General features: G+C 48.0%; 1 protein-coding gene across 1 annotated transcript in view; it reads right to left on the bottom strand.

The window, feature by feature from the left end:
* LOC129858440 (FH2 domain-containing protein 1-like) overlaps positions 1 to 13,457 on the bottom strand; it is a 42,880-nt gene extending 29,423 nt beyond the window's left edge. Inside the window, exons 1-3 of the mRNA XM_055927663.1 lie at positions 13,248 to 13,457; positions 6,616 to 7,301; positions 4,069 to 4,130 (exon numbers count right to left, since the gene is read on the bottom strand). Coding sequence (XP_055783638.1) covers positions 4,069 to 4,130; positions 6,616 to 7,089 — 536 coding nt within the window. The 5' untranslated portion in view covers positions 7,090 to 7,301; positions 13,248 to 13,457. The remainder of the gene's footprint in view (positions 1 to 4,068; positions 4,131 to 6,615; positions 7,302 to 13,247) is intronic.
* Positions 13,458 to 15,192: the final 1,735 nt, after the last annotated feature.

Here is a 15,192-nt window from a genome sequence, read left to right as displayed (position 1 = left end):
ATGAACTACACAGGGCTCAACTGGGGTGTGCCTGATTCATAAGAGTTCAATAAAAGTTTTTTTGCCTCTGCCTTGGTAGCCTCCGGCCTGTTGTTCTATGCAGAGCTGAATACAATAATAGTTGACACAGCTGAAAGAGCATAATGAAAAGGCAGAGGGAAGTAGTGCAGTCGTGGCCAAAGGTTTTGAAAAAGGGGCTTCACAGGCAAGGATATTGATGCCAGTAAAATTGCACCTAAATCAACCATTTATCGGATCATCAAGAACTTCAAGGAGAGTGGTTCAATTGTTGTGAAGAAGGCTTCAGGGCGCCCAATAAAGTCCAGCAAGCGCCAGGACCGTCTCCTAAAGTTGATTCAGCTGTGGGATCGGGGCACCACCAGTACAGAGCTTGCTCAGGAATGGCAGCAGGTCAGATGTGAGTCCATCTGCACGCACAGTGAGGCAAAGACTTTTGGAGGATGGCCTGGTGTCAAGAAGGGCAGCAAAGAAGCCACATCTCTCCAGGAAAAACATCAGGGACAGACTGATACTCTGCAAAAGGTACAGGGATTGGACTGCTGAGGACTGGGGTAAAGTTATTTTCTCTGATGAATCCCCTTTCCGATTTTTTGAGGCATCCGGAAAAAAGCTTGTCCGGAGAAGACAAGGTGAGCGCTACCATCAGTCCTGTGTCATGCCAACAGTAAAGCATCCTGAGACCATTCATGTGTGGGGTTGCTTCTCAGCCAAGGGAGTGGGCTCACTCACAATTTTGCCTAAGAACACAGCCATGAATAAAGAATGGTACCAACACATCCTCCGAGAGCAACTTCTCCCAACCATCCAGGAACAGTTTGGTGACAAACAATGCCTTTTCCAGTATGATGGAGCACATTGACATAAGGCAAACGTGATAACTAAGTGGGTCGGGGAACAAAACATCAATATTTTGGGTCCATGGCTAGGCAACTCCCCAGACCTTAATCCCATTGAGAACTTGTGGTCAATCCTCAAGAGGCGGGTGGACAAACAAAAACCCACAAATCCTGACAAACTCCAAGCATTGATTATGCAAGACTGGGCTGCCATCAGTCAGGCTGTGGCCCAGAAGTTAATTGACAGCATGCCAGGGCGGATTGCAGAGGTCTTGAAAAAGAAGGGTCAACACTGCAAATATTGACTCTTTGCATTAACTTCATGTAATTGTCAATGAAAGCCTTTGACACTTATGAAATGCTTGTAATTATACTTCAGTATTCCATAGTAATGACAAAAATATCTAAAGACACTGAAGCAGCAAACTTTGTGGAAATTAATATTTGTGTCGTTCTCAAAACTTTTGGCCACCACTGTACACGTACTAATACCATAGTGGCTCACGAAGGGACCAATCTGTTCAAACTATTCCCACTCACACCCCAAATCTAACAGTACCTTGTTACAACACTCACACAAGACAAACAAGCTCTATGTAAGAAGACAAATGCTTCTGTCCACAGGAGAGGCTCTTCTGTCGTCATAAAGGCTTTCAACAACATGTTCTGACATATGTTGTTTGGAGAGAGTAAAGCACTCTTCAATTAGGATGAATCTCTGAACTCTGTTTACTGTACACGGCATGACAACATACCTGCTCTGCAAGAGGCCATCGCCTCGTAGCTACCGTCATACCCACTAGTGTTGTCACAATACCAGAATCTTTAGTTCGATACCAGATTTAGTACCACGAGTCGATATCGAACCGATTACACGGCAAAAAATAATAATAAACGTATTATCCAAAGTCACAGAATGGCACTTGATCCAGACAGATCTGTTGAGTTTAATATTATTACATTATAATTGTTTTGATGTATGCATTAATGAATCAATTGTACAGTCAATGTGAATGTTTTTTTTTTACCAATCTAACCACATAACAACATAATGGTAATCATGTATTTGAATGGTAAATCTCTATTGATAAACTGTGGTGAATCAAGATGTAACCTAGGCCTATTCACAATACAGGTGAATACATATTATTCAATAGAAGTGTAACAATTTGTGATTTGTGGCTCCAGATGTAAAACTGTTTACAGTACCTTCCGTTTAGGACATAGTTTATTGTACTGATCAACATCAATTGCATAGAAGAAGCAATGTCTTCTCTTTAAGAGCCATGACGTCATTCACACACAAAGTCCATTTGATGCTCGATCAAAGAGGATCTGAACTGGGAGAGGAGGGGGAAACGAAGTGAATGAATAAACATTTTGGTGACAATATTTTCAGTTATGGTTTTATTACAAACAAGGTACTAGGGAAGTGAAATTATGTTGTCTTCAGCTGTAAGCTAGCAAGAGCTAAAAGCTAAAAGCTATCGATATCTTCTGTAGTGTTCTAGCATGTACAAGACTTTGTTTCGTGAACAGTAATTAGCAGTTTTAACATTTCTACATGCCGTGTTGTTTTATTAAAGTGTGTTAACTTCTGTACAGAGGGGAGCTAACATGATGCAGACCAGACTCCCAGTGGTTCAGGACAGTATGAGAGGGGAGCTAACATGATACAGACCAGACTCCCAGTGGTTCAGGACAGTATGAGAGGGGAGCTAACATGATACAGACCAGACTCCCAGTGGTTCAGGACAGTATGAGAGGGGAGCTAACATGATGCAGACCAGACTCCCAGTGGTTCAGGACAGTAGGAGAGGGGAGCTAACATGATACAGACCAGACTCCCAGTGGTTCAGGACAGTATGAGAGGGGAGCTAACATGATACAGACCAGACTCCCAGTGGTTCAGGACAGTATGAGAGGGGAGCTAACATGATACAGACCAGACTCCCAGTGGTTCAGGACAGTATGAGAGGGGAGCTAACATGATACAGACCAGACTCCCAGTGGTTCAGGACAGTATGAGAGGGGAGCTAACATGATGCAGACCAGACTCCCAGTGGTTCAGGACAGTAGGAGAGGGGAGCTAACATGATACAGACCAGACTCCCAGTGGTTCAGGACAGTATGAGAGGGGAGCTAACATGATACAGACCAGACTCCCAGTGGTTCAGGACAGTATGAGAGGGGAGCTAACATGATGCAGACCAGACTCCCAGTGGTTCAGGACAGTATGAGAGGGGAGCTAACATGATACAGACCAGACTCCCAGTGGTTCAGGACAGTATGAGAGGGGAGCTAACATGATACAGACCAGACTCCCAGTGGTTCAGGACAGTATGAGAGGGGAGCTAACATGATGCAGACCAGACTCCCAGTGGTTCAGGACAGTATGAGAGGGGAGCTAACATGATACAGACCAGACTCCCAGTGGTTCAGGACAGTATGAGAGGGGAGCTAACATGATACAGACCAGACTCCCAGTGGTTCAGGACAGTATGAGAGGGGAGCTAACATGATGCAGACCAGACTCCCAGTGAGTTCAGTGGTTCCTTGTGGCAGGCTAGAGCTAGCAATGAGGAAGTATAGACTGTGGAGAAGGCACGGTGCTCTCGCGCTATAGGGGGCCATCGGCTGATAGACTTGATCCTCTCTGTCGACGACACGAGACACATTTGACAAAAGAAAGAAACATTTCTGACACACAGCGACAAAGACACACACAGACACCAACCAACCAGCATCAACAAAGAGACAAGACTTCCAAACTGTTCACCGATTTTAAATCTAACATCTAAACTCTACATGAAATAAAATTGAAAACATCAAGCTATAGAAAAGCACTACTAGTTGTTTTAAAAGTAATTTCCAGAATCATAAACTACAGAGTAGAGGAAGAGGACTCTCAGTGTGTTCCACATAGCCCCCTATGCCTGCCTGTCTCTACTGGAGGGCAGCTCTCCTTAAGGGTCTGAGCAGGTGTCAACTTTGACCCACCCTCTGCTCCCCTACAGTCCTGCTGCTAAGGCAGGATGCCATCTCCTAGGCACCTGTCACCTTCTTGACACCCATTGCCCCCTCATACTTAGACCCCCCGTCTTCACCACGTACTCTCTAGGACCTTCTATTTATTACAAATAAACACTTCTGGTAAAAATTTAAAATAAATATGAAAGAGTGTGCTGAGAAAAGGGTAGTAGAACCTTACGTCTTAAACTGCCGTAGAAATATTCCAACATTCATACTGCGTTTGGAGTCCAGTAGTGAGACCTGCAAACACGGACACAGAGAACACGTCAGACACTATCACCAATGTGGAATAATAGTTGGTAGTCTACCAGTACATCAGTGGAGGCTGCTGAGGGGAGGACGGCTCATAATAATGGCTGGTACGGAACGAATGGAATGGCATCAAACAAATGGAAACCATGTGTTTGATACCGTTCCACTTATTCCACTCCAGCCATTACTACGAGCCCGTCCTATCAATTAAAGTGCCACTAACCTCCTGTGTGGTATTTGCAGTATCTTTCTACAGTATCTCTTTCAACTTTACAGACAACACATTCCATCAATATAGGCTACCTGGCAGTTTGAACTACATCGAGCCTCTGTGCCAGTCAGTGGCTGCCTCTAACCAGCATGCTGTTCTCTTGCCACAGCAACAACATACCACTGCTGAATGGAGAGACAGACTGGCAGTAACTCATACTGCTCTCCTATCCCAAACCTTGTCTCTGGTGCTGTCTCTCACAGCCCTCTCCCCCACCCATCTCACCAACCCATCTCCAGCCCTCTTATCCTCTCTCACTTCTTCCACCCATCTCCAGCCCCATTATCCTCTCTCACTTCTTCCACCCATCTCCAGCCCCATTATCCTCTCTCACTTCTTCCACCCATCTCCAGCCCCATTATCCTCTCTCACTTCTTCCACCCATCTCCAGCCCTCTTATCCTCTCTCACTTCTTCCACCCATCTCCAGCCCCATTATCCTCTCTCACTTCTTCCATCCATCTCCAGCCCTATTATCCTCTCCCACCTCTTCCACCCATCTCCAGCCCTCTCATCCTCTCCTACCCATCTCCAGCCCTCTCATCCTCTCCTACCCATCTCCAGCCCTCTCATCCTCTCCTACCCATCTCCAGCCCTCTCATCCTCTCCCACCCATCTCCAGCCCTCTCATCCTCTCCCACCCATCTCCAGCCCTCTCATCCATCTCCAGCCCTCTCATCCTCTCCCACCCATCTCCAGCCCTCTCATCCTCTCCCACCCATCTCTAGCCCTCTCATCCTCTCCCACCCATCTCCAGCCCTCTCATCCATCTCCAGCCCTCTCATCATCTCCCACCCATCTCCAGCCCTCTCATCCATCTCCAGCCCTCTCATCCTCTCCCACCCATCTCCAGCCCTCTCATCCTCTCCCACCCATCTCCAGCCCTCTCATCCTCTCCCACCCATCTCCAGCCCTCTCATCCTCTCCCACCCATCTCCAGCCCTCTCATCCTCTCCCACCCATCTCCAGCCCTCTCATCCTCTCCCACCCATCTCTAGCCCTCTCATCCTCTCCCACCCATCTCCAGCCCTCTCATCCATCTCCAGCCCTCTCATCATCTCCCACCCATCTCCAGCCCTCTCATCCATCTCCAGCCCTCTCATCCTCTCCCACCCATCTCCCACCCATCTCCAGCCCTCTCATCCATCTCCAGCCCTCTCATCCTCTCCTACCCATCTCCAGCCCTCTCATCCTCTCCTACCCATCTCCAGCCCTCTCATCCTCTCCTACCCATCTCCAGCCCTCTCATCCTCTCCCACCCATCTCCAGCCCTCTCATCCTCTCCCACCCATCTCCAGCCCTCTCATCCATCTCCAGCCCTCTCATCCTCTCCCACCCATCTCCAGCCCTCTCATCCTCTCCCACCCATCTCTAGCCCTCTCATCCTCTCCCACCCATCTCCAGCCCTCTCATCCATCTCCAGCCCTCTCATCATCTCCCACCCATCTCCAGCCCTCTCATCCATCTCCAGCCCTCTCATCCTCTCCCACCCATCTCCAGCCCTCTCATCCTCTCCCACCCATCTCCAGCCCTCTCATCCTCTCCCACCCATCTCCAGCCCTCTCATCCTCTCCCACCCATCTCCAGCCCTCTCATCCTCTCCCACCCATCTCCAGCCCTCTCATCCTCTCCCACCCATCTCTAGCCCTCTCATCCTCTCCCACCCATCTCCAGCCCTCTCATCCATCTCCAGCCCTCTCATCATCTCCCACCCATCTCCAGCCCTCTCATCCATCTCCAGCCCTCTCATCCTCTCCCACCCATCTCCAGCCCTCTCATCCTCTCCCATCCATCTCCAGCCCTCTCATCCTCTCCCACCCATCTCCAGCCCTCTCATCCATCTCCAGCCCTCTCATCCTCTCCCACCCATCTCCAGCCCTCTCATCCTCTCCCACCCATCTCCAGCCCTCTCATCCTCTCCCACCCATCTCCAGCCCTCTCATCCTCTCCCACCCATCTCCAGCCCTCTCATCCTCTCCCACCCATCTCCAGCCCTCTCATCCATCTCCAGCCCTCTCATCCTCTCCCACCCATCTCCAGCCCTCTCATCCATCTCCAGCCCTCTCATCCTCTCCCACCCATCTCCAGCCCTCTCATCCTCTCCCACCCATCTCCAGCCCTCTCATCCTCTCCCACCCATCTCCAGCCCTCTCATCCTCTCCCACCCATCTCCAGCCCTCTCATCCTCTCCCAGCTATCTCACCTTATCTGTGGTGGTGTCCTTGGGTGAACTGCATCGCATCAGCACAGACCTGCGTCTCAAACTTCCTGCTCTGTCCTGAGGTTTACTGTCCTTCTGTCCAAACAGCTCATCCAGAGAGTGGAGGTCTATAGGGAAATCTTCCTCCTCTGTAGCCGCTCCACTCCAGACACTCTTCCTCCCCTCCACCTTCTCCTTGGGAATCTGCTCCCAGTTCAGCTTCCTCAGCCGGCTGCGATGGGCCGAGTCCATACGGGTCAGAGGAGAGGAGCAGGAGTTGGAGGGAGGTGGGGGCGGAGGAGGGGGCGGAGGAGGGGGTGGAGGAGAGGTTTGGGTTAGGGGAGCAGAGGTAAGGCCAGGAAGGGTGTCCATAGCTGTTACTTCCAAGACGAGGGGTGCAACACCGCGAGGGCTGGCGGGTGGCGTTCCATGAAAGGCACGGGACTCCTTGACGGACACGGTTAGGTTGATAAGCATAGAGGCTAGTTGGGAGTTAGGATAGGGCTCAACTAGGGTTTAGGACTGGGACTGGTAGCATTGCAGATAGCCAGTGTTCAACACAGATAGATGGACATTGAGATGTCAGGAATGGGGGCTAGTTAGGCTGTAGCTTTAATGTCTCTACTCAACCAAGGTGTATCCTCTCTCTATTCTCTTCTCACAGTGGTGCAAGTCTCAGTCTCTCCAATCTAGGAAAACAACAACACAAGGAAATCAACTCTCAGAAAAGTTCAGACATAGACAAACACACCTCAGAATACCTCTCATGCCATCTTGATTATACTAATAGCAGTATAGGCTACGCTGGTATCAGACAATGTAATGAAGCATTTCATCCAGTCTCCACAATCACATGGCTTATTTAAAAGACAGACAGACATACACTATAAATAGAGGCCCTGTCTAGTCTGGTCTAGTCCTGGGCCTTGACATTAACGTCTTCATATCTTTTAGTTACTATTTATTGTTTTATTTAACTAGGCATGTCTTTTAGTTACCAGTCATTTACGACGACACTAGATGTGGTCTGGGATTCGGAAGCAAAGTGTTCCATTGTCACTCATTGTGATTACCTGATGTAAAAGGTTGAGCCTCAGCCTACATCAAACTATGGCATTTGGAAACTATGTAACTTGTATTGTGATTGACAAACAACATTTAAAAATAATAAAGTATTTCTTATCTGTGAGGTGAAGACCGGTATTTAAGGTTTTTCAAAAATCATTTGGAATATTCCAGTGTGCTGGCCCGTGAGCTACTAATCCCGACACCTGGCTAGTCCTTTAATTAGCAGCATGGTTATGCCTGTTATATCTCTGTTAAACACTCTCTACAGCGGATCTAACTGGCTGTTACACTGCCTGGGATATATAACCTCCAGTTTGGTTACACTCTCCAGGTCGGTTACACTCTCCAGGTCCGTTACACTCTCCAGGTCCGTTACACTCTCCAGGTCCGTTACACTCTCCAGGTCCGTTACACTCTCCAGGTCCGTTACACTCTCCAAGTCCGTTACACTCTCCAGGTCGGTTACACTCTCCAGGTCGGTTACACTCTCCAGGTCAGTTACACTCTCCAGGTCAGTTACACTCTCCAGGTCGGTTACACTCTCCAGGTCGGTTACACTCTCCAGGTCGGTTACACTCTCCAGGTCGGTTACACTCTCCAGGTCGGTTACACTCTCCAGGTCGGTTACACTCTCCAGGTCGGTTACACTCTCCAGGTCGGTTACACTCTCCAGGTCGGTTACACTCTCCAGGTCGGTTACACTCTCCAGGTCGGTTACACTCTCCAGGTCAGTTACAGGTCAGTTACACTCTCCAGGTCAGTTACACTCTCCAGGTCAGTTACACTCTCCAGGTCAGTTACACTCTCCAGGTCAGTTACACTCTCCAGGTCCGTTACACTCTCCAGGTCCGTTACACTCTCCAGGTCCGTTACACTCTCCAGGTCCGTTACACTCTCCAGGTCCGTTACACTCTCCAGGTCCGTTACACTCTCCAGGTCAGTTACACTCTCCAGGTCAGTTACAGGTCAGTTACACTCTCCAGGTCAGTTACACTCTCCAGGTCAGTTACAGGTCAGTTACACTCTCCAGGTCAGTTACACTCTCCAGGTCAGTTACAGGTCAGTTACACTCTCCAGGTCAGTTACACTCTCCAGGTCGGTTACACACTCCAGGTCAGTTACACTCTCCAGGTCGGTTACACTCTCCAGGTCGGTTACACTCTCCAGGTCGGTTACACTCTCCAGGTCGGTTACACTCTCCAGGTCGGTTACACTCTCCAGGTCGGTTACACTCTCCAGGTCAGTTACACTCTCCAGGTCAGTTACACTCTCCAGGTCAGTTACACTCTCCAGGTCAGTTACAGGTCAGTTACACTCTCCAGGTCAGTTACACTCTGGTTACACTCTCCAGGTCAGTTACACTCTCCAGGTCAGTTACACTCTCCAGGTCAGTTACACTCTCCAGGTCAGTTACAGGTCAGTTACACTCTCCAGGTCAGTTACACTCTGGTTACACACTCCAGGTCAGTTACACTCTCCAGGCCGGTTACACTCTCCAGGTCGGTTACACTCTCCAGGTCGGTTACACTCTCCAGGTCGGTTACACTCTCCAGGTCAGTTACACTCTCCAGGTCAGTTACACTCTCCAGGTCAGTTACACTCTCCAGGTCAGTTACAGGTCAGTTACACTCTCCAGGTCAGTTACACTCTGGTTACACTCTCCAGGTCAGTTACACTCTCCAGGTCAGTTACAGGTCAGTTACACTCTCCAGGTCAGTTACACTCTCCAGGTCAGTTACAGGTCAGTTACACCCTCCAGGTCAGTTACACTCTCCAGGTCAGTTACAGGTCAGTTACACTCTCCAGGTCAGTTGCACTCTGGTTACACTCTCCAGGTCAGTTACACTCTCCAGGTCGGTTACACTCTCCAGGCCAGTTGCACTCTCCAGGTCAGTTGCACTCTGGTTACACTCTCCAGGTCAGTTACACTCTCCAGGTCGGTTACACTCTCTAGGTCGGTTACACTCTGGTTACACACTCCAGGTCAGTTACACACTCCAGGCCAGTTACACACTCCAGGCCGGTTACACACTCCAGGCCGGTTACACACTCCAGGCCGGTTACACACTCCAGGCCGGTTACACACTCCAGGCCGGTTACACACTCCAGGCCGGTTACACACTCCAGGCCGGTTACACACTCCAGGCCGGTTACACACTCCAGGCCGGTTACACACTCCAGGTCAGTTACACACTCCAGGCCAGTTACACACTCCAGGCCGGTTACACACTCCAGGCCGGTTACACACTCCAGGCCGGTTACACACTCCAGGCCGGTTACACACTCCAGGTCGGTTACACTCTCCAGGCCGGTTACACTCTCCAGGTCGGTTACACTCTCCAGGTCGGTTACACTCTCCAGGTCGGTTACACTCTCCAGGTAGGTTACACTCTCCAGGTCGGTTACAGGTCAGTTACACTCTCCAGTTCGGTTGCACTCTCCAGGTCGGTTACACTCTCCAGGTCGGTTACAGGTCAGTTACACTCTCCAGGGCGGTTACAGGTCAGTTACACTCTCCAGTTCGGTTGCACTCTCCAGGTCGGTTACACTCTCCAGGTCGGTTACAGGTCAGTTACACTCTCCAGTTCGGTTACAGTTCGCTAACACGCTCCAGTTCGGTTACAGTTCGGTAACACGCTCCAGTTCGGTTACAGTTTGGTAACACTCTCCAGTTCGGTTACAGTTTGGTAACACTCTCCAGTTCGGTTACAGTTTGGTAACACTCTCCAGTTCGGTTACAGTTCGCTAACACTCTCCAGTTCGGTTACAGTTCGGTAACACTCTCCAGTTCGGTTACAGTTCGGTAACACTCTCCAGTTCCGTTACAGTTCGGTAACACTCTCCAGTTCGGTTACAGTTCGGTAACACTCTCCAGTTCGGTTACAGTTCGGTAACACTCTCCAGTTCGGTTACAGTTCGGTAACACTCTCCAGTTCGGTTACAGTTCGGTAACACTCTCCAGTTCGGTTACAGTTCTGTAACACTCTCCAGTTCGGTTACAGTTTGGTAACACTCTCCAGTTCGGTTACACTCTCCAGTTCGGTTACAGTTCAGTAAAACGCTCCAGTTCGGTTACAGTTCGGTAACACTCTCCAGTTCGGCAACACTCTCCAGTTCGGTTACAGTTTGGTAACACTCTCCAGTTCGGTAACACTCTCCAGTTCGGTAACACTCTCCAGTTCGGTAACACTCTCCAGTTCGGTAACACTCTCCAGTTCGGTAACACTCTCCAGTTCGGTTACAGTTTGGTAACACTCTCCAGTTCGGTAACACTCTCCAGTTCGGTTACAGTTCGGTAACACTCTCCAGTTCGGTTACAGTTCGGTAACACTCTCCAGTTCGGTTACAGTTCGGTAACACTCTCCAGTTCGGTTACAGTTCGGTAACACTCTCCAGTTCGGTTACAGTTCGGTAACACGCTCCAGTTCGGTTACAGTTCTGTAACACGCTCCAGTTCGCTAACACTCTCCAGTTCGGTTACAGTTCGGTAACACGCTCCAGTTCGGTTACAGTTCGGTAACACTCTCCAGTTCGGTTACAGTTCGGTAACACTCTCCAGTTCGGTTACAGTTCGGTAACACTCTCCAGTTCGGTTACAGTTCTGTAACACTCTCCAGTTCGGTTACAGTTCTGTAACACTCTCCAGTTCGGTAACACGCTCCAGTTCGGTTACAGTTCGGTAACACTCTCCAGTTCGGTTACAGTTTGGTAACACGCTCCAGTTCGGTTACAGTTCGGTAACACGCTCCAGTTCGGTTACAGTTCGGTAACACTCTCCAGTTCGGTTACAGTTCGGTAACACTCTCCAGTTCGGTTACAGTTCGGCAACACTCTCCAGTTCGGTTACAGTTCGGTAACACGCTCCAGTTCGGTTACAGTTCGATAACACTCTCCAGTTCGGTAACACTCTCCAGTTCGGTTACAGTTTGGTAACACTCTCCAGTTCGGTAACACTCTCCAGTTCGGTTACAGTTCGGTAACACTCTCCAGTTCGGTTACAGTTTGGTAACACTCTCCAGTTCGGTAACACTCTCCAGTTCGGTTACAGTTTGGTAACACTCTCCAGTTCGGTAACACTCTCCAGTTCGGTTACAGTTTGGTAACACTCTCCAGTTCGGTAACACTCTCCAGTTCGGTTACAGTTTGGTAACACTCTCCAGTTCGGTAACACTCTCCAGTTCGGTTACAGTTTGGTAACACTCTCCAGTTCGGTTACAGTTTGGTAACACTCTCCAGTTCGGTAACACTCTCCAGTTCGGTTACAGTTTGGTAACACTCTCCAGTTCGGTAACACTCTCCAGTTCGGTTACAGTTTGGTAACACTCTCCAGTTCGGTAACACTCTACAGTTCGGTTACAGTTTGGTAACACTCTCCAGTTCGGTAACACTCTACAGTTCGGTAACACTCTACAGTTCGGTTACAGTTTGGTAACACTCTACAGTTCGGTAACACTCTCCAGTTCGGTAACACTCTCCAGTTCGGTAACACTCTCCAGTTCGGTAACACTCTCCAGTTCGGTTACAGTTTGGTAACACTCTCCAGTTCGGTAACACTCTCCAGTTCGGTTACAGTTTGGTAACACTCTCCAGTTCGGTAACACTCTACAGTTCGGTTACAGTTCGGTTACACTCTCATAGGAAGTTCAAGGTGTTGGGGAAAGTACCGGGAGAGAGAGAGAGGAGGGTTTCACCCTGACGCCTGCCTCAAGTCCACACCTCCACAATGCCCTGCCTGTTGCATTTCCTTTTAATTATTGCACATTTAGACATCAGAGGGAGAGAGATGTATTGAAACAGATGATCCTCTCTCTCACACACACATTATAGAGTTAACGAAAACGTCCCTACATTTCACGGGTATAATATTACTGGATTATCATCAGATAAGACAGGTCCAGTCACGAATATTAAACAGACTCCAAAACGTAGCAATAAGCGTCACACACCTACTGGAAAGTTTAGGCCTAACCGGTAATTACACAAATGAGTCATAAAGGTTTCAAGTGCATGTTCTACTTCATCTGATTAAAAATATAAAAGTTAATCAATCATAAATCATCTGATTGAAAATAAGTTATTCAATCATAGATGGCAACATGTGGGCCTCGTCATTTGGTATTCTTTGCATGAATGACAACACTGGGGCACTGAGGCGCTTGATCAATGCCAAGTTAGTTGTTCCACTTCGCACCGCATAGCCTGATGGTTTTAATTCTAGGAGGAAAGAAGAGTAAGCCTGAGGTTACAGTACTGGTTTTCTGTGGACACGCCCAAAACAAACATATCCAATTGTCAAATTTAGCCTAAACGGTGTCAGTTCTTAAAATAGACTTTCATTTAAAACACTCCGCCACCTGGATGTTTTAAAATACATCTCTGCACATGTTTTTTCTCAATTAAATGTAGGCTAAATTACTTTATTAAAACAAGGGTTTTGGCTATAGCGAATTTGCAATAATGCCTTATAGGCCTACATTGCAATTCCCCGGTTAATCGTAATCCTCTCGTGGTTATTTCCATTTTTTCCTGCAACAAAATCCCTAAAAACAAAACCATATGCTACTTACAATGCGTTATGATGAGATATCCAACTTTCCAAAGTTATTGGCAAAACGTATTTTACAAATCCTTATTTATTGTTGTAAACTTCAATGAAAAAAGTATTGTTTTATTTCGTTCTCTGTTGCTTGGCTCCTCAGTCAAGCCAATGCATCGTGCTGCTCCGCAGTTTCATGTGTTCTGTGCTCCGCTCAATTTGCAGGAAAACTTTCCCAGCGCTGAAGGAACGCGCATGCCCGCCGCCGCGTCCTTGATTTGCCCAGGGACAAGTTCATCTGGACGCAACGTTTTGGAACATTCAGATGTAAATATGTTAAGTAGAACAAACATGCCACTCTGACATGTAGAATAAGGAATCACGTCGCATCTATTCATGCATTTCTATCTGCAAGGTCCGACGACGTTTGGCAACTGAATGTGGTCCTGATCTTTTTGCGTTGTTTCCGCCCGACTTTGCCATATGATGGACAAACAGGTACTTCATTAACCATTTCAGTGGAGTCGCCTGCATACCTGGGAACATTTATAACGGGTTTACACATTAATTCTCACATAATTGTGAGTAAAAAAGTGTACCCATGAAAATGATATAGAAAGTGCCATTAGAATATACTGTATAGATACAGTTGTGGCCAAATATATTGGCACCCTTGCAATTTTCTTAAATAATTCGCTATTTCTTCTCAAATAAGTTGAAATTTAAAAGATGTTTGGTCTCCACACCTTGTTATTGTATTTTCAACATTGTAGAACTCATTTTATTTTTTTGTATACTAAAGTTTCCAATTTAATTTGAAAATACAGACAAACGGCAAGGACAAAATGATTGGCACCGGTTGTACAGCCTTTGGCCAAGAAAACGGCAACATATTTTTCTTGTAGCCATCAATGAGCTTGCTGCACATTTCTACTGGCAATGTGGCCCACTCTTCAGCAGCAAACTGCTGTAAGTCTTCAATTGTGCCCTCCATTGAAGACTTACAGCAGTTTGCTGCTGAAGAGTGGGCCACATTGCCAGTAGATATGTGCAGCAAGCTCATTGGCTACAAGAAGAATTCTTGCCATAGGTCATGCATTTGATTCAGATCTGGACTCTTCGCTGGCCACACCAGAACAGTCCCGTTTCTTGTTGAACCATTCCAGGCTGCTTTTGATGTGTGTTTGGGGTTGTTGTCCTGCTGGAAGACTCACAAACCTCAACAGAGACACTGTTTTTGGACTGTTTCTCTTGAAGGGTTCAGAGATGCTGGACTGTTCTGGAGTGGCAAGCGAAGAGTCCAGATCTGAATCACATCCAAAACCTATGGTGAGATCTGAAAACAGCCGTTGGTGGGGTACCCCTCAAATATTGAAACATTTGATTAGTTTGCTGCTGACAAGTGTGTAAAATTGGCAGTAGAAAGGTGCAGCAAGCTCATTAATGACTGCGAGAAGAATTTATAGTTATTTTGATGATAAGTCCTTGTTCCAGGGTTATCATCAGAGTGGGGTGGGGTTGTGATCGCTGCCTGGTGTAGAGAGCCTTGATCACGGGAGAGAGGAGGGGAACAAGACCCAGAGAGACCAGATGGATTAGACAGACATGGAGATTATGTTCAGATACAGGTGAGACTAGAGAGGCAAAGATGGAGCAGGGGATGAGTGAGAGAGAAGGAGCAGGAGGGAGAGAGAGAAGGAGCAGGAGGGAGCAGGGGATGAGTGAGAGAGAAGGAGCAGGAGGGAGAGAGAGAAGGAGCAGGAGGGAGCAGGGGATGAATGAGAGAGAAGGAGCAGGAGGGAGAGAGAGAAAAAGGAGGCAGAGAGGGAGCTTGCAGAGTGGGAACAGAAAAAAATTATAGAGAGAGAGAGTGATGAGAGAGGGAGAGAAATTAAAGTGAGTGTGTGAAGGGATAAAGCCTGAAAACCAAGAAGCTAGAAATCCAGACAGGCTGTTGACAAATGGGGTGTAAAGCC

Source organism: Salvelinus fontinalis, chromosome 6 (assembly GCF_029448725.1).
Source record: "Salvelinus fontinalis isolate EN_2023a chromosome 6, ASM2944872v1, whole genome shotgun sequence".
Classification (NCBI taxonomy): Eukaryota; Metazoa; Chordata; class Actinopteri; order Salmoniformes; family Salmonidae; genus Salvelinus; species Salvelinus fontinalis.
This window is presented reverse-complemented; position numbering and strand designations above follow the sequence as displayed.